This window comes from Carcharhinus amblyrhynchos, chromosome 6 (assembly GCF_965287045.1).
Source record: "Carcharhinus amblyrhynchos chromosome 6, sCarAmb.v2.hapA, whole genome shotgun sequence".
NCBI classification, from domain to species: Eukaryota; Metazoa; Chordata; class Chondrichthyes; order Carcharhiniformes; family Carcharhinidae; genus Carcharhinus; species Carcharhinus amblyrhynchos.
The window spans coordinates 62,284,152-62,306,310 of NC_137329.1; the positions used below are offsets into that span (position 1 = coordinate 62,284,152).

Genomic DNA, 22,159 nt, shown 5'->3' on the forward strand with positions numbered 1-22,159 from the left:
ATGCCAGCGCTGTCATTGGTGATCAATGTTCTAGAAAACATTATCTCAACTTTAACATATGTTCAACAGAGGGATTTACCAGCCCATCCCCCACATCACTAACCAACTACAGGTTCATTGCTGATTCACTCTTGCTGAATTTAATGGGAAATGTATGGCATGTGCAGTAAGTCTATTCTGCACAAGTCACTTTCTCCCAGATATGGCTGTAGTAGAAAGCACATCCCTTGCACTGCAGCAGCCTGGGAGAATGAGAAGAGGTGACAGAGAGCAGGACAAGCTGCTAGAAGATGGAGGAGGGGAGACAATACACCGTGAAGCGTGTATAGTGAAGGCAGATCACACTGTCCATCAGTGTAAAATTCTGATCTAATCTACATCCGAACACACCCTGCAAACACAGCTCCCACGTCCGAATACACCCTGCAAACTCAGCTCCCACATCCCAATACACCCTGCAAATACAGCTCCCACATCCCAATACACCCTGCAAACACAGCTCCCTCATCCCAATACACCCTGCAAACACAGCTCCCACATCCCAATACACCCTGCAAACACAGCTCCCTCATCCCAATACACCCTGCAAACACAGATCCCACATCCCAATACACCCTGCAAACACAGCTCCCACATCCCAATACACCCTGCAAACACAGATCCCAAATCCCAATACACCCTGCAAACACAGCTCCCACATCCCAATACACCCTGCAAACACAGATCCCAAATCCCAATACACCCTGCAAACACAGCTCCCTCATCCCAATACACCCTGCAAACACAGATCCCAAATCCCAATACACCCTGCAAACACAGCTCCCACATCCCAATACACCCTGCAAACACAGCTCCCACATCCCAATACACCCTGCAAACACAGATCCCACATCCCAATACACCCTGCAAACACAGCTCCCACATCCCAATACACCCTGCAAACACAGCTCCCACATCCCAATACACCCTGCCAACACAGCTCCCACATCCCAATACACCCTGGAAACACAGCTCCCACATCCCAATACACCCTGCAAACACAGCTCCCACATCCCAATACACCCTGCAAATACAGCTCCCACATCCCAATACACCCTGCAAACACAGCCCCCTCATCCCAATACACCCTGCAAACACAGCTCCCTCATCCCAATACACCCTGCAAACACAGCTCCCACATCCCAATACACCCTGTAAACACAGCTCCCACATCCCAATACACCCTGCAAACACAGCTCCCACATCCCAATACACCCTGCAAACACAGCTCCCACATCCCAATACACCCTGCAAACACAGCTCCCACATCCCAATACACCCTGCAAACACAGCTCCCACATCCCAATACACCCTGCAAACACAGCTCCCACATCCCAATACACCCTGCAAACACAGCTCCCACATCCCAATACACCCTGCAAACACAGCTCCCACATCCCAATACACCCTGCAAACACAGCTCCCACATCCCAATACACCCTGCAAACACAGCTCCCACATCCCAATACACCCTGCAAACACAGCTCCCACATCCCAATACACCCTGCAAACACAGCTCCCACATCCCAATACACCCTGCAAACACAGCTCCCACATCCCAATACACCCTGCAAACACAGCTCCCACATCCCAATACACCCTGCAAACACATCTCCCTCATCCCAATACACCCTGCAAACACAGCTCCCATATCCCAGTACACCCTGTAAACACAGCTCCCACATTGTCACATTTGGCTACGATTCTCACCAACTTTTACAGGTGCACCATAGAAAGCATTCTTTCTGGTTGTATCACAGCTTGGTCTGGCTCCTGCTTTGCCCAAGACCACAAGGATCTACAAAGGGTAGGACATAATTTATTCCACCTTCTTCCGTCGAGAAAAGATACAAAAGTCTGAGGTCACATACCACCCGAATCAAAAGATCGGCTTCTTTCCTGCTGCCATCAGACTTTTGAATGGGCCGACCTTGCATTAAGTTGATCTTTCTCTACATCCTAGCTATAACTAACATTATATTCTGCACTCTCTTCTTTCCTTTATAAACGGAATGCTTTGTATAGCTTGCAAGGAAAAATACTTTTCACTGTATACTAATACATGTGACAATGATAAATCAAATCACCTTCCTGTCTCTCTCTCTCACTCACTTTTAACAAAGAATCACGGTGTTAATTAGGAGCTTCCTGAGTAGCTCTCACTCTTTGTACTGCAGCATTCCTCTTGTCCAAGCTGCTGCCATGAGGTGTTTAGGATTGATGCTGCTAACTACACAGTTGTATGTCAGATGCCGAGAGCCGTAGGGGTCTGGTCCTTGCCAGAACCTCGCCTCCAATTCCATTTTCAGTTCCTTGCTGCCAAAGGGTGTGTGATTTCAATACATAGGAATGTGTCAGTGTATGTGGACACTGAAGAGGAAGGCTGAAAGATCAGAGAGCTAGGAGAGTGACAGGTTTCAGTCCAGTGTGAATGTCGATGATGTGGATGGCAGTGAGAGTGGCTTGGTGCCTGTTGATATGCCTCTCATTCAGTGTGACCCTGAGCACAGCACACAGGCTGAGGAATGGTGAAGGTGAGTACATTGATACTCGGCTCTGAGTTTTATCCAGCTACTCTTCACTCCTATTGCCACCTTTCCTTCCCTTTTCAATGTTATTTCCTTGCAAAGGGCTCTCCTGTCACCTCTTATGTTCCTTCTCACTTGGTTTCTCTTCTGTTTTAGTGGGATGACTGCCAGTCTCGTGCGCTCAGGAAATTCCTGACTCTGCACTCCAGCTGGTGCCTGGAAGTAGATGTGAAGCGGTTCAGGATGGCGCTCAAACACTGCCAGATTGCAGTTCAGAGGGAGAGCCCCCCACAGACGTGGCAAATACTGCCGAGCTTCAATGATAGAATCTATCATTGAATTGGAACAAGAGAGCTGTGTTTGCAGTGTGTATTGCGTGGGCCGAAGGGCCTGTTCTGCGCTGTAATGTTCTATGTTCTATGTTCTATGTGGGAGCTGTGTTTGCAGAGTGAATTGGGATATGGGAGCTGTGCTTGCAGGGTGTATTGGGATAAGGGAGATGTGTTTCCAGGGTGTATTGGGATGTGGGAGCTGTGTTTGCAGAGTGAATTGGGATATGGGAGCTGTGTTTGCAGGGTGTATTGGGATGTGGGAGCTGTGTTTGCAGGGTGTATTGGGATGTGGGAGCTGTGTTTGCAGGGTGTATTGGGATATGGGAGCTGTGTTTGCAGGGTGTATTGGGATGTGGGAGCTGTGTTTGCAGGGTGTATTGGGATGAGGGAGCTGTGTTTGCAGGGTGTATTGGGATGTGGGAGCTGTGTTTGCAGGGTGTATTGGGATGAGGGAGCTGTGTTTGCAGGGTGTATTGGGATGTGGGAGCTGTGTTTGCAGGGTGTATTGGGATGTGGGAGCTGTGTTTGCAGGGTGTATTGGGATGAGGGAGATGTGTTTCCAGGGCGTATTGGGATGAGGGAGCTGTGTTTGCAGGGTGTATTGGGATGTGGGAGCTGTGTTTGCAGGGTGTATTGGGATGTGGGAGCTGTGTTTGCAGAGTGTATTGGGATGTGGGAGCTGTGTTTGCAGGGTGTATTGGGATGAGGGAGATGTGTTTCCAGGGTGTATTGGGATGTGGGAGCTGTGTTTGCAGGGTGTATTGGGATGTGGGAGCTGTGTTTGCAGAGTGTATTGGGATGTGGGAGCTGTGTTTGCAGGGTGTATTGGGATGTGGGAGCTGTGTTTGCAGGGTGTATTGGGATGTGGGAGCTGTGTTTGCAGAGTGTATTGGGATGTGGGAGCTGTGTTTGCAGGGTGTATTGGGATGTGGGAGATGTGTTTCCAGGGTGTATTGGGATGAGGGAGATGTGTTTCCAGGGTGTACTGGGATGTGGGAGCTGTGTTTGCAGAGTGAATTGGGATGTGGGAGCTGTATTTGCAGGGTGTATTGGGATTTGGGAGCTGTGTTTGCAGGGTGTATTGGGATGAGGGAGCTGTGTTTGCAGGGTGTATTGGGATGTGGGAGCTGTGCTTGCAGGGTGTATTGGGATATGGGAGCTGTGTTTGCAGGGTGTATTGGGATGTGGGAGCTGTGTTTGCAGGGTGTATTGGGATGTGGGAGCTGTATTTGCAGGGTGTATTGGGATGTGGGAGCTGTGTTTGCAGGGTGTATTGGGATGTGGGAGCTGTGTTTGCAGGGTGTATTGGGATGTGGGAGCTGTGTTTGCAGGGTGTATTGGGATGAGGGAGCTGTGTTTGCAGGGTGTATTGGGATGTGGGAGCTGTGCTTGCAGGGTGTATTGGGATATGGGAGCTGTGCTTGCAGGGTGTATTGGGATGTGGGAGCTGTGTTTGCAGGGTGTATTGGGATGTGGGAGCTGTGTTTGCAGGGTGTATTGGGATGTGGGAGCTGTGTTTGCAGGGTGTATTGGGATGTGGGAACTGTGTTTGCAGGGTGTATTGGGATGTGGGAGCTGTGTTTGCAGGGTGTATTGGGATGTGGGAGCTGTGTTTGCAGGGTGTATTGGGATGTGGGAGCTGTGTTTGCAGGGTGTATTGGGATGTGGGAGCTGTGTTTGCAGGGTGTATTGGGATATGGGAGCTGTGTTTGCAGGGTGTATTGGGATGTGGGAGCTGTGTTTGCAGGGTGTATTGGGATGTGGGAGCTGTGTTTGCAGGGTGTATTGGGATGTGGGAGCTGTGTTTGCAGGGTGTATTGGGATGAGGGAGCTGTGTTTCCAGGGTGTATTGGGATGTGGGAGCTGTGTTTCCAGGGTGTATTGGGATGTGGGAGCTGTGTTTGCAGGGTGTACTGGGATGTGGGAGCTGTGTTTGCAGGGTGTATTGAGATGAGGGAGCTGTGTTTGCAGGGTGTATTGGGATGAGGGAGCTGTGTTTCCAGGGTGTATTGGGATGTGGGAGCTGTGTTTCCAGGGTGTATTGGGATGTGGGAGCTGTGTTGGCAGGGTGTATTGGGATGAGGGAGCTGTGTTTCCAGGGTGTATTGGGATGTGGGAGCTGTGTTGGCAGGGTGTATTGGGATGAGGGAGCTGTGTTTCCAGGGTGTATTGGGATGTGGGAGCTGTGTTGGCAGGGTGTATTGGGATGAGGGAGCTGTGTTTCCAGGGTGTATTGGGATGTGGGAGCTGTGTTTGCAGGGTGTATTGGGATGTGGGAGCTGTGTTGGCAGGGTGTATTGGGATGAGGGAGCTGTGTTTCCAGGGTGTATTGGGATGTGGGAGCTGTGTTTGCAGGGTGTATTGGGATGTGGGAGCTGTGTTGGCAGGGTGTATTGGGATGAGGGAGCTGTGTTTCCAGGGTGTATTGGGATGAGGGAGCTGTGTTTCCAGGGTGTATTGAGATGTGGGAGCTGTGTTTCCAGGGTGTATTGGGATGTGGGATCTGTGTTTGCAGGGTGTAGTTTAGCCTCCAGTGACTTGTGGAGCTGTACTTTATATATTGTGCACAGTTGATATGCAGGGTCCTCACCTAGCCCCACACTGTATCAGAAAACCGATATCAGAGCTGACAACCACACGTGCACACTCCCATTGGATGGAGGCAGATTCCAATGTTTGTGCCAAGGGAAAGTCCCAGGAAATAGCTTCAGGTCAGAATCCTGACATTATCTCACCCTCCTCTGGCTTTTTACTGAAAAGTTTCTGAGTGCTGAAGAAAATTCCTTAGATTTGGTTCAAAATAACGCAAGAGATTAAGAAGCAAAGACAAGTATTTTTAACCATGATTTCCTTCTTTCCCATTTTCACATGTCTTTCAGCCTGTATCTGCACCCACTCAACTCACTGCAGTGAGTGCACATCAAGGAAGCTGGCACGAACTGGCATGACTTTGCTCAGTTTGACTGAGGAGCTGCCGCCATGGCCAGGGGTGAGGCAGCTGTTCAAAGCACTTCTCTCAGACAGCAGCTATCATTGCTTGCAAATTGATTGCCAATTTGACAGTTTTCACAATAGCATGGCAGAGGCTTCCAGCTCCACCTTCAACCTCTGCTGAGGTTCAAGGGCAAAAGCCACCAGCACCAGCTGCCTACTCTTCAGCCCCCTGCCTCCTCACAGGGTCATTGACATCCAGCTGGATGAAGGAGAGATTCCCCCCCCCCCGCACCGTCCCCCGTCACAGGGATTACATGCCGAGAGAGGATCCGCTCTCACCACCTGTCTGGGCACCAGTGACTCAGGAGCTCACTGCTGGCATCTGCAATCTCCTGCAACAAGGGGAGCAGGTGGGCATGCATTGCCAATGGCCCACATAGTGCCCGTCACTGGAAGGCCAGTTGTACACAGCCACATTTCTTCCCCCCATGCCATGGGCCTGTGAATATGATCAAATAATGTTTTCACGTTCTCACATTTCTTGCAAAGAGAGTATATCGACAGGTGTGGCAGCAGATAATGGCTGGTATGGAGGAATGGGCGCCATCTGTGGAGAGTGAGAGGATAAGAAGGTGAAGGCTGGCTGCTCAGATGGAAATGTGAGGTGGAGATAGAGGATTGAGGGCCGTCGTGAGGCGTGTTATTCTGAGGGAGTGATAGGAAAATGCATCTGTTAACATTGTGTCACTGGCCTTTCCTATCTTTGAGGTTGTTCTGGTTCACTCTGTCTTAGTGGCAGGTATACACTTCCTCAGTCATTCCCATCCATGCCCATTTCCTCTCTGCAATTCCTCAGATTATTCCCAGGAAGAGTCACTGATCCCGAGGCAGCTTCAGACGGAGGAGCTGATGTTTTAGTGATGATGTGGAGATGCCAGCGTTGGAATGGAGTAAACACAGTAAGAAGTATCACAACACCAAGTTAGTCCAACAGGTTTATTTGGTAGCAAAAGCCATTAGCTTTTGGAGAGCTGCTCCTTCGTCAGCTAAGTGGGAGTTCTGTCCACAAACAGAGCATATAAAGACACAAGCCCAATTTACAAAATAATGGTTGGAATGCGAGTCTTTGTAATCAAGTCTTAAAGGTACAGACAATGTGAGTGGAGAGAGGGTTAAGCACAGGTTAAAGAGATGTGTATTGTCTCCAGCCGGGGCAGTGGGTTACAAATAGTGTGACAAGAACCCAATATCGCAGTTGAGGCTATCCTCATGTATGCGGATCTTGGCTATCAGTCTCTGCTCTGCGACTCTGCATTATCGTGTGCTGTGAAGGCCACCTTAGAGACCGCTTACCCAAAGATCAGAGGCCAAATGCCCGTGACCACTGAAGTGTTCCCCAACAGTAAGTGAACACTATTGCCTGGTGATTGTTGACCGGTGTTCATTCATCCATTGTTGTAGCGTCTGCATGGTCTCCCCAATGCCTCGGGGCATCAGTTCCTGCAGCATATCAGGTAGACAGTGTTGGCCGAGTTTCAAGAGTATGTGCCATGTCCCTGGTGGATGGTGTTCTCACTGAGGTGATGGCATCCGTGTCAATTATCCAGCACGTCTTGCAGAGGTTGCTGTGGCAGGGCCAAGTGGTGACTTGGTCACAGTTCTCCTGAAGGTTGGGTAGTTTGCTGCAGACAATGGTTTGTTTGAGGTTGTGCGGTTGTTTGAAAGCAAGAAGTGGGGGTGCGAGAATGGCCTTGGCGAGATGTTCATCTTCATCAATGACATGTTGAAGGCTCCAGAGAAGACGTCATAGCTTCTCCGTTCCGGGGAAGTACTGGACAATGAAGGGTACTCTGTCCACCGTGTCCCGTGTTTGTCTTCTGAGGAGGTCGGTGTGGTTTTTCATTGTGGCGCGTCAGAACTGTCGATCAATGAGTCGAACGCCATATTCTGTTCTTATGAGGGCATGTTGCGATCCTTCTCATCTGAGCAGATACTGTGTATACGGAAGGCTTGTCCATAGGGGATGGCTTCTTTAACGCGTTTAGGGTGGAAGCTGGAGAAATGGAGCATCGTGAGGTTATCTGTGGGCTTGCGGTACAGTGAGGTGCTGAGGTGACCGTCCTTGATGGAGATCCATGTGTCCAAGAATGCAACTGATTCTGGAGAGTAGACCATGGTGAGTCTGATGGTGGGATGGAACTTGTTGATGTCATCATACAGTTGTTTCAATGATTGTTCACCATGAGGCCAAAAGAAGAAAATGTCATCAATATATCTAGTGGTTGAAGTCTTGTTCGAGCCTGTGCATGAAGATGTTGGCATATTGAGGTGCGAATTTGGTCCCCATGGCTGTTCCGTGTGTCTGGATGAAAAACTGGTTGTTGAAGATGAAGACATTATGGTCCAGGATGAACTGGATGAGTTGTAAAATTGCATCTGGAAACTGACAGTTGTCAGCATTGAGTACTGAGGCAGTTGCAGCAATACCATCATCGTGGGGGATGTTGGTGTAGAGCGCTGAGACATCCATTGTGACGAGGAGTGTCCCTGGTTCAACTGCTCCGTGTGTGCCGAGTTTCTATAGGAAGTCCATCGTATCGTGACAAAAGCTGGGGGTTCTTTGTACAATGGGTTTCAGATGCCCTCGACGTAGCCAGAGAGGTTCTCGCACAGGGTCCCATTTGCCGATATGATGGGAAGGCCGGGTGTGTTTGTCTCATGTATCTTCGGGAGGCAGTAGAGATCTCCAATGCGGAGCGTACGGGGGATGAGAGCATGGAGGGTGCTCTGAAGATCCGGATCAAAAGTCTTGATCAATCTGTTGAGTTGACGGGTGTGTTCTTTGATCAGTTCTGCAGGCAACTGTCTATAGTGTCCCTCATTGTTCAGTTGTCGGTATACTTCTTTGCAGTAATCCATTCTGTTCAGTATGCACTCCTCATCACAATGGATGTCTCGGCGCTCTACACCAGCATCCCCCTCGACGATGGCATTGCTGCAACTGCCTCAGTACTCAATGCCAACAACTTCCAGTCTCCAGATGCAATTTTACAACTCATCTGCTTCATCCTGGACCACAATGTCTTCACCTTCAACAACCAGTTCATCATCCAGACACACGGAACAGCCATGGGACGAAATTCGCACCTCCAATATGCCAACATCTTCATGCACAGGCTCAAACAAGACTTCTTCACCGCACAGGACCTTCAACCAATGCTATACACTAGATACATTGTTGACGTTTTATTCCTTTGGACTCATGGTGAACAATTACTGCAACAACTATATGATGACTTCAACAAGTTTCATTCCACCATCAGACTCCATCATGGACTACTCTCTGGAATCAGTTGCATTCTTGGACACATGCATCTCCATCAAGGACGGTCACCTCAGCGCCTCACTGTACCGCAAGCCCACAGACAATCTCACAATGCTCCACTTCTCCAGCTTCCACCCTAAACACATTAAAGAAGCCATCCCCTATGGACAAGCCCTCCGTATACACAGGATTTGCTCAGATGAGGAGAGTCGCAACAGACACTGAAAGATGCCCTCATAAGAGCAGGATATGGCACTCGACTCATCGATCGACAAACGCGCCACAAAACTGCACCGACCTCCTCAGAAGACAAACACAGGACATGATGGACAGAGTACGCTTCGTTGTCCAGTACTTCCCCGGAGCAGAGAAGCTACAACACCTTCTCCGAAGCCTTCAACATGTCACTGATGAAGACGAACATCTCGCCAAAGCCATCCCCACACCCCCACTTCTTGCTTTGAAACAACCACACAACCTCAAACAGACCATTGTCCGCAGCAAACTACCCAGCCTTCAGGAGAACAGTGACCACAACACCACACAACCCTGCCACAGCAACCTCTGCAAGATGTGTCAGATCATTGACACGGATGACATATTCTCACGTGAGAACACCATCCACCAAGAACATGGTTTTTACACTTGCAACTCGACCAACATTGTCTACCTGATACGCTGCAGGAAAGGATGTCATGAGGCATGGTACATTGGGGAGACCATGCACACGCTATGACAACGGATGAATGAACACTGCTCAACAATTACCAGGCAAGAGTGTTCTCTTCCTGTTGGGGAACACTTCAGCGATCACAGGCATTCGGCCTCTGACCTTTGGGTAATCATTCTCCAAGGCGGCCTTCACAACACACAGCGCAGAGTCGCTGAGCAGAGACTGATAGTCAAGTTCTGGACACATGAGGACAGCGTCAACCAGGATCTTGCGTTCATGTCACACTATCTGTGACCCCTACGACTTGCCTGGGCTTGCAAAATCTCACGAACTGTCCCAGCTGGAGACAATACACATCTGTTTAATCTGTGCTTAACGCTCTCTCCACTCACATTGTCTATATCTTTTAGCTTTGATTACTTGTAAAAACTTGCATTCCAACCATTATTTTGTAGATTGAGTTTGTGTCTTTATATGCCCTGTTTGTGAACACAACTTCCACTTACCTGACGAAGGAGCAGCACTCTGAAAGCTAGTGGCTTTTGCAACCAAATAAACCTGTTGGACTTTAACCTGGTGTTGTGAGACTTCTTACTGGTGTTTTAGCCCAGGTCTTGCTGCAGGGATGATGATGGAGCATGGCTCCGGAAGCTGGAACCTCTGGTGGGCTGAACCCTGAGACATGTTGGAGAAAGTGGCAATGAACAAGCTGCCTCTGGGAGCTCTATCCAATTAAAACTGCAATGGGCAGTTCTGTGAGTTTGGGGAGCCAATCATAATGCCTGAAGGGCTGGCAGCCTCACCAGGACAGCTGGGCACTGCTAATGTAGGTGTGAGAACAGGAGGGCACCTGGAGGTGGAGCCAACCTCCAAGTACAGTCAGTAGTTTCTGCATAAGAGGCCCTGGGCATTGTGGTGCTTACCCCAAAACATCCTGGGGCTGCAGCCATCACCCTCTGCCAACCATGGCTGTGGGGTCCGGGGATATAAAGAGGTACTTATCGGCTGCCTCTAGGATACCTCCTCTATCCATAGAGTGGGCTGCAGCCTCAGTGAAGGATGGTGAGGATTTATTTATCAGCGAGGGCACTGGCATCAGGAATAGTCCAGTATCTATTGACTACCATCAATACACACTTTCATTGATCTAACTGGCAACCCGCTTCTGTTACCAGCTACCCTGCCTCCCTCCTAATCAACCTCCAAGACAATACACCAGAGCACAAACAAGCCAGCAGGAAAGCAAGGAATTGCTTGCACCCTCCTACTCTCATCCCAATGGCACAGTGGTTAGCACTGTTGCCTCACAACGCCAGGGACTTGGGTTCAATTCCCATCTTGGGTTATTGTCTGTGTGGAATTTGCACATTCTACTTGTGTCTGAGCGAGTTTCCTCCAGGTGCTTCGATTTCTTCCTGCAGTCAAAAGATGTGCAGTTTAGGTGAATTGGCCATGCTAAATTCTCCCTCAGTGTAACCAAACAGGCGCCAAAGTCCGGCGACTAGGGGATTTTCACAATAACTTCATTGCAGTGTGAATGTAAGCCTACTTGTAACTAATAAATAAACTTTAAATGAAAATTCCCACCAAAGTGATCAGCTCAGATCAACCATGTCAGAATTTCTCCAATTAGAAATCAAATGGACATGAACTGGTGGGAGAGCCCAGCGACAGGGTGTGTGTGTGTGTTGGGGTGGGCAAGGGGTATGTGTGTGGGCAAGGTGGGTGGGTGGTGGGCATCTAGGGTATGTCTGTGTATGGTGAGGGCCTGTGGTATTTTGTGGAGTATTCTGGACGTCTAGGGTATGTGTGTGGGGTGTTGTGAGGGTCTAGGATATAGAACATAGAACATAGAACACTACAGCACAAACAGGCCCTTCGGCCCATGAGTTGCGCCGATCACATCAACACCTACCAATCTATAGACCTATCTATAACCCCCAATCCCATAAAACCCCACATACTCATCCAGAAGTCTTTTAAAAGACCCCAGCGAGTTCGCCTCCACCACCACTGACGGCAGCCGATTCCATTCACTCACCACCCTCTGAGTGAAAAACTTACCCCTAACATCACTTCTGTACTTGCCTCCCCGCACCTTAAATCTGTGTCCTCTTGTAGCGACCATTTCAACCCGGGGAAATAGCCTCTGAGAATCCACCCTATCTATTCCTCTCAACATTTTGTAAACTTCTATCAGGTCGCCTCTCAACCTTCGTCTCTCCAGGGAGAAGAGTCCCAGCTCCCTCAACCTAACTTCATAAGGCATGCCTCCCAGTCCAGGCAACATCCTTGTAAATCTCCTCTGTACCCTTTCAATAGCTTCTATGTCTTTCCTATAGTGAGGCGACCAGAACTGCGCACAGTACTCCAAATGAGGCCTGACAAGGGTCTTATAAAGTGTGTGTATGTCTTATATGTGTGTGTATGTTGTGGGAGTGTTGGGTATGTGTGTGGGGTGTTGTGACGATCTAGGGTATGTGTGTTGGGTGTTGTGGGGGGTGTGTTGCGGGTGTTTGAATAGCGTACTATTATGCTAATGAGTTGTTATTTGGTTGTAGATCTATTCTGGGGAGATCAGACTGAGCAACCAGTTGTGTTCCATCGTGATATCAGCGACAGCTTCCTGCTGTATGAGGTAATGCTGCTCGAAGCACCATCACATGTTCAAACCAGCTTGCATGTGTAGACAGGAGCCTGGGAGGGGGCAGTACACACACAGTGCTTTAGGCTCAATATCCAAAAAAGCCTATCAGGCATGGAGACCATCCCGATTGACAGGCCTTTCAGCCAATGATTGTTGATGCTCTGAACAGCTGCAACCATTGGTCACAGGGACACACACACACACACACACACACACAGTCTGGCCTGGATATGACTCCAGACCCACAGCAATGTGATTGACTATGAAATGGTTGAGCCAGCCACTGTGATGTATCAAACTTCTAGAGCACCAATAAAAAGGAATTAAACTGAACAGACTACCTGGAAATGACAATGATAACCCTACCCTGTCAACCTTGCAAAATCCTCCTCACTAACACATTAGGGTTTGTGCTGAAATTGGGAGAGTTGTCTCACACTAATCATACTCATAGAATCATACCTTACAGATAATGTCCAGGCATCACCATTCCTGGGGGTATCTGTTCTCACCGGCAGGACAGATCCAGCAGAAGTAGGGGCACAGTGGTATAGAGTCAGGAGGAAGTTGCCCTGGGAGTCCTCAACATTGACTCTGTACTCCATAAAGTCTCATGGCACCAGGTCAAACACAGGCAAGAGAAACATGCCATCAACAGGACTATCAAGCACTTAGCCAGCAATAATCTGCTCAGTGACGCTCAGTTTGATTGCCACCAGGGTCTCTCAGCTGCTGACCTCAGTACAGCTTTGGTCTAAGCATGGACCAAAGCGTGGAATGCCAGAGGTATGGTGAGAGTGACAGCCCTTGACAACAAGGCAGCATCTGACCAAGTGTGGCATCAAGGAATGCTAGCTGAACTGAAATCAGTGGGAATCAGAGGAAAACTCTCCAATGGCTGGAGTCATACCTGGCATAAAGGAAGATGGTTGTGGTGGTTGGAGGTCAATCAACTCACCTCCAGAATATCTCTGCAGGAGTTCCTCAGGGTAGTGTGCTCAGCCCGACTATCTTCAGCTGCTTCATCAATGACCTTCCTCCCATCAGAAGGTCAGAAGTGGGGATGTTCGCTGATGATTGCACCACATTCAGCACCATTCACAACTCCTCAGATATTGAAGCAGTTCATGTACAAATATAGTATGACCTGGACAATATCCAGGCTTGGGCTGACAGCTAGCAAGTAACATTTGTGCCACACAAATGCCAGTCAATGACCATCTCCAACAAGAAAGGATCTAACCATTGCCCCTTGACATTTAATGGCACTACCATCATTTAACCCCCACTTTCACCAGTTTGGGGGTTCCCCCTGACCAGAAACTGAACTAGACTAGACATATAAATACTGTGGCTATCAGAGCAGGTCAAAGGCTAAGAATCCTGTGGTGAGTAACTCACCTGCTGATTCTTCAAAACTTGTCCACCATCTACAAAGCACAAGTCAGGAGTGTGATAGAATATGCTCCACTTGCCTGGATGAGTGCAACTCCAACAACACTGGAGAATCTCAACACCATCCAGGACAAAGCAGCCTGCTTAATTGGCATTCCTTCCACAAACATTCAATCCCTCCACCACTGATAAGCAGTGGCGCCATGGGTACCATCTACTAGATGCACTGCAGGAACTTACTAAAGTTCCTAGGCAGCATCTTCCAAACCCATGACCATTACCATCTAGAATGACAAGAACAGCAAATATCTGGGAATATCACTGCCTGGAGACCCCCCTCTAAGTCATTCACCATCCTGACTTGGAAATATATCATCATTCCTTCACTGTCACTGGGTCAAAATTCTGGAACTCCCTCCCTAACATCTCCCTACACTACATGGACAACTATGGTTCAATAAGGCAGCTCACCTCCATCAACTCAAGGGCAATTAGGGATGGGCAATAAATGTTGGCCTAGCCAGTGACACCAACATCCCATAAGTGTATAAAAAGCACACACATACACACATGGACACATATACGGGTAGACAGGCAGATGCACTCCCACAGCCAACACCTTGGCCTAATGAGAAAGGAGACAAGAGGTAATGATTCTGGGGATGTGCATGTACAAATGTCATTTGGACAACATTTAGCAAATAGAAATCATTGAATCATACAGTTTTGATGAGTTATGGAAAAATACCAGCAGCACCTTGGAGTCAACTTATATAATTGAAGGAGGGTCAATCTCAGTGAGTTATGAATGGAGCATGCTGAAGATAATTGGAATTAAAGATTGGCAGCAAAACAGGGTGAATTGACAGGTTGCCTGGAAGGAGGAAATGCTGATGTCAAATCAAAGTATGTTTCAAAGGGGAAAAATGAGATAAATAAAGAGCTTGCCTAATGAGGAATGAGATAGAGAGAAGCAGAAACAGGGCGAATATGACAGAGTTCAGGTGAATGATTTGTGTGAAAAGCAGGTTGAATATAAAAAGTGCTGAAGGAGAAAAAAAGGATGAGGGTCAGAAAGAGGTATGAGAAGCGACTGACAGCTCAGATAAACAGAAATCCAAATGTCTTCTATAATGTAATCCCGAACACGAACTGATGCATTTATGGGCTCACCTAGACACACACCCCTCTCGCCCATCCCTTTGCTGACACAGAAATGCACTCACCCACACACAAACAGCACACACACCCCTGCCACACACACTCCCCTTCACCCACATGGACATGGGCATACATCCTCGCCTGCTCACCACATCCTCACCCACACCTACACACAGTAACAGTTGCACCCTCACAGGCATACACACAGATAAAGATGTTCCGTAAGTATATCAGTGGGACAAGGATAACCAGGGAAAGAGTTGGAACAATGAGAGAAATCTGTGGGTGAAAGCAGAGGACAGTAGTACAGTGTTGAATGAATACTTCATATCCATCTTCGCTCAAGAGAATAAAAATGAAGATATAGAATTCAGGGAAAGAGACTGCAAGATTCTTCAGCAAACTGACATAGTGAAGGACAAGGTATTGGAGGTGTTGACAGGCTTAAAAGTGAACAAGTCTCCAAGTCCAGATGAATTGTCTCCCAGGCTGCTGTGGGAGGCAAGGATGGAGATTGCAGGTACTCTGACCCAAATTTCTAATTCCACTCAGTGAACTGGAGAACAGGTAATATGGTTCTGCTATTTAAGAAAGGTTGTAGAGAGAAGCCAGGGAACCAATGAGCCTGACATTAATGGTAAGGAAACTATTGGAGAAAATACTGAAGGAGAGCATCTAACTCCATTTGGAGAGGCAAGGTTTCATCAAGGATACTCAGCATGGCTTTTCAGAGGGAGGTTATGCCTAATAATTTTGATTAAATTTTTTGAGAAGGTGACCAGGCGTGTGGGTGAGGGTAGTGCAGTTAATGTAATTTATATAGGTTTCAACAAAGCCTTTGTCAAGGCCCAACTTGGGAGACCTATATAGAAGGGGAATGCAGATGGGACACAGAGTAATTTGATGAAGTGAATTCAAAATTGTCTCAGTTGTAGGATGATGTGGATATTCCAGTGTTGGACCTGGGTAAACACAGTAAGAAGTCTCACAGCACCAAGTTAAAGTCCAACAGGTTTATTTGGTAGCACAAGCCACTAGCTTTCGGAGTGCTGTCCCTTCATTAGGTGGGTGGGAGTTCTGTTCACAAGCAGGGTGTATAAAGACACAAACTCAATTTATAAAATAATGATTGGAATGTGAGTGTTTACAGGCAATCAAGTCTTAAAGGTACAGATAATGTGAGTGGAGAAAGGGTTAAACTGAGGTTAAAGAGATGTGTATTGTCTCCAGACAGGACAGTAAGTGAGATGTTGCAAGCCCAGGCAAGTCATGGGGGTTACAGTTAGTGCGACATGAACCCAAGATCCCAGTTGAGACTGCCCTCATGTATGCGGAGCTTGGCTATCAGTCTCTGCCCAGCAACTGTGCGTTGGAGAACGCTTATCCAAAGGTCAGAGGCCAAATGCCCGTGACCGCTGAAGTGTTCCCCAACAGGAAGAGAACAGTCTTGCCTGGTGATTGTCGAGTGATGTTCATTCATACATTGTTGTAGCATCTGCATGGTCTTCCCAATGTACCATGCTTCGGGACATCCTCTTCTGCAGCATATTAGATAGACAACGTTGGCCGAGTTACAAGTGTATGTGCTGTGTACCTGGTGGATGGTGTTCTCACATGAGATGATGGCATCCGTGTCGATGATCCGGCATGTCTTGCAGAGGTTGCTGTGGCAGGGTTGTGTGGTATTGTGGTCACTGTTCTCCTGAAGACTGGGTAGATTGCTGAAGACAATGGTCTGCTTGAGGTTGTGTGGTTGTCTGAAGGCAAGAAGTGGGGGTGTGGGGATAGCCTTAGTGAGATGTTCATCTTCATCGATGACATGTTGAAAGCTCCAGAGAAGATGTCGTAGCTTCTCCGCTCCGGGGAAGTACTGGACGACGAAGGGTACGCCGTCTGCCATGTCCTGAGTTTGTCTTCTGAGGAGGTCGGTGCGGCTTATCACTGTGAGGCGTCGGAACGGTCGGTTGATGAGTTGAGCACCATATCCTGTTCTGATGAGGGCACTTTTCAACATCTGGAGGTGTCTGTTGCGATCCTCCTTATCTGAGCAGATGCTGGGTATACATAGGGCTTGTCTGTAGGGGATGGTTTCTTTAACATGTTTAGGGTGGAAGCTGGAGAAGTGGAGCATTGTGAGATTGTCTGTGGGCTTGCGGTACAGTGAGGTGCTGAGGTGACTGTCCTTGATGGAGATGCGTGTGTCCAAAAATGCAACTGATTCCAGAGAGTAGTCCATGGTGAGTCCGATGGTGGGATGACATGGCGGACGGAATACCTTTCGTCGTCCAGTACTTCCCCAGAGTGGAGAAGCTACAAAATCTTCTCCGGAGACTTGAACATATCATTGATGAAGACAAACATCTTGCCAAGGCCATCCCCACACCCCCACTTCTTGCCTTCAGACAACCACACAACCTCAAACAGACCATTGTCTTCAGCAATCTACCCAGTCTTCAGGAGAACAGTGACCACAATACCACACAACCCTGCCACAGCAACCTCTGCAAGACATGCCGGATCATCGACATGGATGCCATCATATCACGTGAGAATACCATCCACCAGGTACACAATACATAGACTTGCAACTCGGACAACGTTGTCTACCTGATATGCTGCAGGAAAGGATGTTCTGAGGTATGGTATATCGGGGAGACTATGCCGATACTATGACAACAGATTGAACACCGCTTGACGATCACCAGGCAAGACTGTACTCTTCCTCTTGGGGAACACTTCAGTGGTCACGGGCATTCAGCCTCTGACCTTCGGGTAAGCATTCTCCAACGCAGCCTTCACGACACACGACAGCGCAGAGTCGCTGAGCAAAGACTGACAGCCAAGTTCCGCACACATGAGGACGGTCTCAACAGGGATCTTGGGTTCATGTCGCACTATCTGTAACCCCCGTGACTTGCCTGGGTTTGTAAAACCTCACTAACTGTACTGTCCGGAGACAATTCACACCTCTTTAATCTGTGCTTAACCCTCTCTCCACTCACATTGTCTGCACCTGTAAAGACTTGATTTCCTGTTAAGACTCGCATTCCAACCATTATTTTGTAACTGAGTCTGTGTCTATGTATGCCCTGTTTGTCAACACAACTCCTCGCTCACCTAAGAAGAAGTAACATTCCGAAAGCATGTGCTACCAAATAAACCTGTTGGACTTTAACCTGGTGTTGTGAGACTTCTTACTTTGTCAATCAAGACAGATTACAAAAACAGACCAGTCATGTTAGTGTTACATGGAACTTTAGTGAGGCCACAGCTGTAATATTTATATCCCCATAACGCCATGTATTTATCCTAGCTAAAGCCCCTGACACTATGGGGCAATATGGCATTGCCAATCCACCTAACTTGCACACATCTTTGGACTATGGGAGGAAACACACACAGACATGGGGAGAACATTTAGCTTCTGCACAGACAGTGACCCAAGCCAGGAATCGAACGTGCATCCCTGGTGCTTTGAGGCAGCAGTGCTTAGCCACGGTGCAGTTCTGGTCAGCACGTTACAGGAAGGATGTGATCGTACTGGAGGGAGTGCAGAGGAGAGTCACAGGGTGCTACCTGGGATGAAACATTTAAATTAAGAGTGGGCAGCTTGGTGGCACAGTGGTTAGCACCGCTGCCTCACAGCACCAGATACCCAGGTTCGATTCCCGGCTTGGGTCACTGTCTGTGTGGAGTCTGCACGTTCTCCCTGCAGAGAGACATGGGTGACTTTATGCAAGAATCACAAGGAGTTGGTTTGCAGGTACAGCAGGTAATTAAGAAGGCAAATGGAATTTTGTCCTTCATTGTTTAAAAACAGCAAGGCTATGCTGTAGCTGTATAAGGTGCTGGTGAGGCTACACCTGGAGTACTGTATATAGTTTTGGTCTCCTTGTTTGAGAAAGGATATACTGGCACCTGAGGGGGTGCAGAGGAGATTCACTAGGTTGATTCTGGAGCTGAGAGGGTTGGTTCATGAGGAGAGACTGAGTAGACTGGGGCTACACTCATTGGAATTCAGAAGAATGAGGGGAGATCTTATAGAAACATAAGATATTATGAAGGGAATAGATAAGATAGAAGCAGAGAAGTTGTTTCCACTGGTGGGTGAAACTAGAACTAGGGGGCATAGCCTCAAAATAAGGGGAAGCAGATTCAGGGCTAAGTTGAGGAGGAACTTCTTCACATGAAAGGTTGTGAATCTGTGGAATTCTCTGCCCAGTGAAGCAGTTGAGGCTACCTCACTGAATGTTTTTAAGGCAAGGATAGATACATTTTTGAATAGTAAAGGAACCAAGGGTGATGGTGAGCAGGCGGTTAAGTGGAGCTGAGTCCACGAAAATATCAGCCGTGATCTTATTGAATGGCAGAGCAGGCTCGAGGGGCCAGATGGCCAACTCCTGCTCCTGGTTCTTATGTTCTTACATCTGTGTGCATTTTCTCCAGGTGCTCCGCTTTCCTCCCATAATCCAAAGACATGCAGGTTAGATGGATTGGCAGTGCCATATTGCCCTTTGTGTCAGGGGGTCTAGCTTGGGTAAATACATTAAAAGTTATTGTGAAAATTATGGGGATAGGGCCTGGTGGGATTGTGGTGGGTGCAGATTCAATGGGCCAAATGGCCTCCTTCTGCTCTGTATGATTCTATAATTCAATGATTCTATGAACACACGCACACTCAAAAATACACACTCACTCACGTGCAATCACGCAGAGATACTAGAAACACACTTACACAGAGACACACAGAAACACTAGGCACCACATGTACTTGCACGCACATCCACACATCTACTTTCCAGTTTTTAAAGGACAAAAATCTGTCTCCAGTGCAATGGTGATGTTGTGTTGACCAGTGTATCTGTGTGTTTTTTGCTAAGCTGTTTCCTTGGTTCCTTCTCTATTTCTATTTTCAGCCCACATTCTGTTTATTGAATGGAAAAACACAATGCTGTTTGTCAGCAGCTTCCAGATGGCTCTTTCAGTTTCCCAAAGTCAGGCCAGATCTTGGGGTCATGCAGTTTTTCTTGTACATGAGGCTGTATAAACATCTGTCAAAGGCTGTTGATGTTTGCATGGCAGGATTAGTGAATGTGCTCAGTGTACACGCAGTGTATGAGCCTCACAGCAGCTGCCGTCTCACAATTTGCCCAGATAGCTGGCAGTGGTGTGGGTGAATGCCCTGGTAATGGGAGAGTGTGCTACTCTCAGCTCTGATCAATGGCAAAGGGAGCTGTGGAGAATTTGGAATTAATATTGCTGGCCTTCCTGTTGATGTTCAGCATTCCTGTAACTGTCTAGCCAGCAGTAAAAACAGCTGTCGTGCTGGACCCAGTCTGCAAGTTTGGCTGATTACTGAGAGCAGTTCCAGTGCCATTGCTTTGACACCAACATTATGTTGTTAGAGAAAGCAAAGGAACTCAGTGTAAAACCAGCAGAGATTAAGCAGCTCCCAGCAAGTTCCCAGCCAACTCAATGAGACCAGCTCACACATTGAACAACAAATTTAGCAAACGTCACACAGAATACTCAAGGCAAAAGCTATTATGAAGAAGAGAGAATTGTGAGGGGGCAACATAGAAAATTAAATCTGGATTCAGACTTGGGGCTGAGTTACTGACAGCGTTCAGGCCCGGGTTTGAGTTAGTGACAGTGTTTAGGCCCGAGGCTGAGTTAGTGACAGTATTTGGGCCTGGGGCTGAGTTAGTGACAGTGTTTTGGGCCTGGGGCTGAGTTAGTGACAGTATTTGGGCCTGGGGCTGAGTTAGTGACAGTGTTTGGGCCTGGGGCTGAGCTAGTGACAGTGTTCAGTCCCAGGGTTGAGTTACTGACAATGTTCGGGTCCGGGGCTGAGATAGTGATAGTGTTCAGGCCTGGGGCTGAGTTAGTGACAGTGTTTTGGGCCTGGGGCTGAGTTAGTGACAGTGTTTGGGCCTGGGGCTGAGTTAGTGACAGTGTTTTGGGCCTGGGGCTGAGCTAGTGACAGTGTTTGGGTCTGGGGCTGAGTTAGTGACAGTATTTGGGCCTGGGGCTGAGTTAGTGACAGTGTTTTGGGCCTGGGGCTGAGTTAGTGACAGTGTTTGGGTCTGGGGCTGAGTTAGTGACAGTATTTGGGCCTGGGGCTGAGTCAGTGACAGTGTTTGGGCCCGGGGCTGAGTTAGTGACAGTGTTTTGGGCCTGGGGCTGAGTTAGTGACAGTGTTTGGGCCTGGGGCTGAGTTAGTGACAGTGTTTGGGTCTGGGGCTGAGTTAGTGACAGTGTTCGGGCCTGGGGCTGAGCTAGTGACAGTGTTCAGTCCCAGGGTTGAGTTACTGACAATGTTCGGGTCCGGGGCTGAGATAGTGATAGTGTTCAGGCCTGGGGCTGAGTTAGTGACAGTGTTTTGGGCCTGGGGCTGAGTTAGTGACAGTGTTTGGGCCTGGGGCTGAGTTAGTGACAGTGTTTTGGGCCTGGGGCTGAGCTAGTGACAGTGTTTGGGTCTGGGGCTGAGTTAGTGACAGTATTTGGGCCTGGGGCTGAGTTAGTGACAGTGTTTTGGGCCTGGGGCTGAGTTAGTGACAGTGTTTGGGTCTGGGGCTGAGTTAGTGACAGTATTTGGGCCTGGGGCTGAGTCAGTGACAGTGTTTGGGCCCGGGGCTGAGTCAGTGACAGTGTTTTGGGCCTGGGGCTGAGTTAGTGACAGTGTTTGGGCCTGGGGCTGAGTTAGTGACAGTGTTTGGGTCTGGGGCTGAGTTAGTGACAGTGTTTGGGCCTGGGGCTGAGTTAGTGACAGTGTTTGGGCCTGGGGCTGAGTTAGTGACAGTGTTTTGGGCCTGGGGCTGAGTTAGTGACAGTGTTTAGGCCCGAGGCTGAGTTAGTGACAGTATTTGGGCCTGGGGCTGAGTTAGTGACAGTGTTTGGGCCTGGGGCTGAGCTAGTGACAGTGTTCGGGCCTGAGGCTGAGCTAGTGACAGTGTTCAGTCCCAGGGTTGAGTTACTGACAATGTTCGGGTCCGGGGCTGAGATAGTGATAGTGTTCAGGCCTGGGGCTGAGTTAGTGACAGTGTTTTGGGCCTGGGGCTGAGTTAGTGACAGTGTTTGGGTCTGGGGCTGAGTTAGTGACAGTATTTGGGCCTGGGGCTGAGT

General features: G+C 48.5%; 1 protein-coding gene across 2 annotated transcripts in view; it reads left to right on the forward strand.

The window, feature by feature from the left end:
- The first annotated feature begins 2,103 nt into the window (after positions 1-2,103).
- Positions 2,104-22,159, forward strand: part of LOC145344477 (protein FAM180A) — a 33,935-nt gene continuing 13,879 nt past the window's right edge. The window contains exons 1-2 of one of the 2 annotated variants that reach the window (XM_080191625.1): positions 2,104-2,573; positions 12,393-12,469. In XM_080191625.1, the coding sequence (XP_080047751.1) occupies positions 2,471-2,573; positions 12,393-12,469 (180 nt within the window). In that variant the 5' untranslated portion in view covers positions 2,104-2,470. Of the gene's footprint in view, positions 2,574-5,429; positions 5,611-12,392; positions 12,470-22,159 lie in introns of those variants that run through there. The other variant, XM_080191624.1, reaches the window with a different exon arrangement.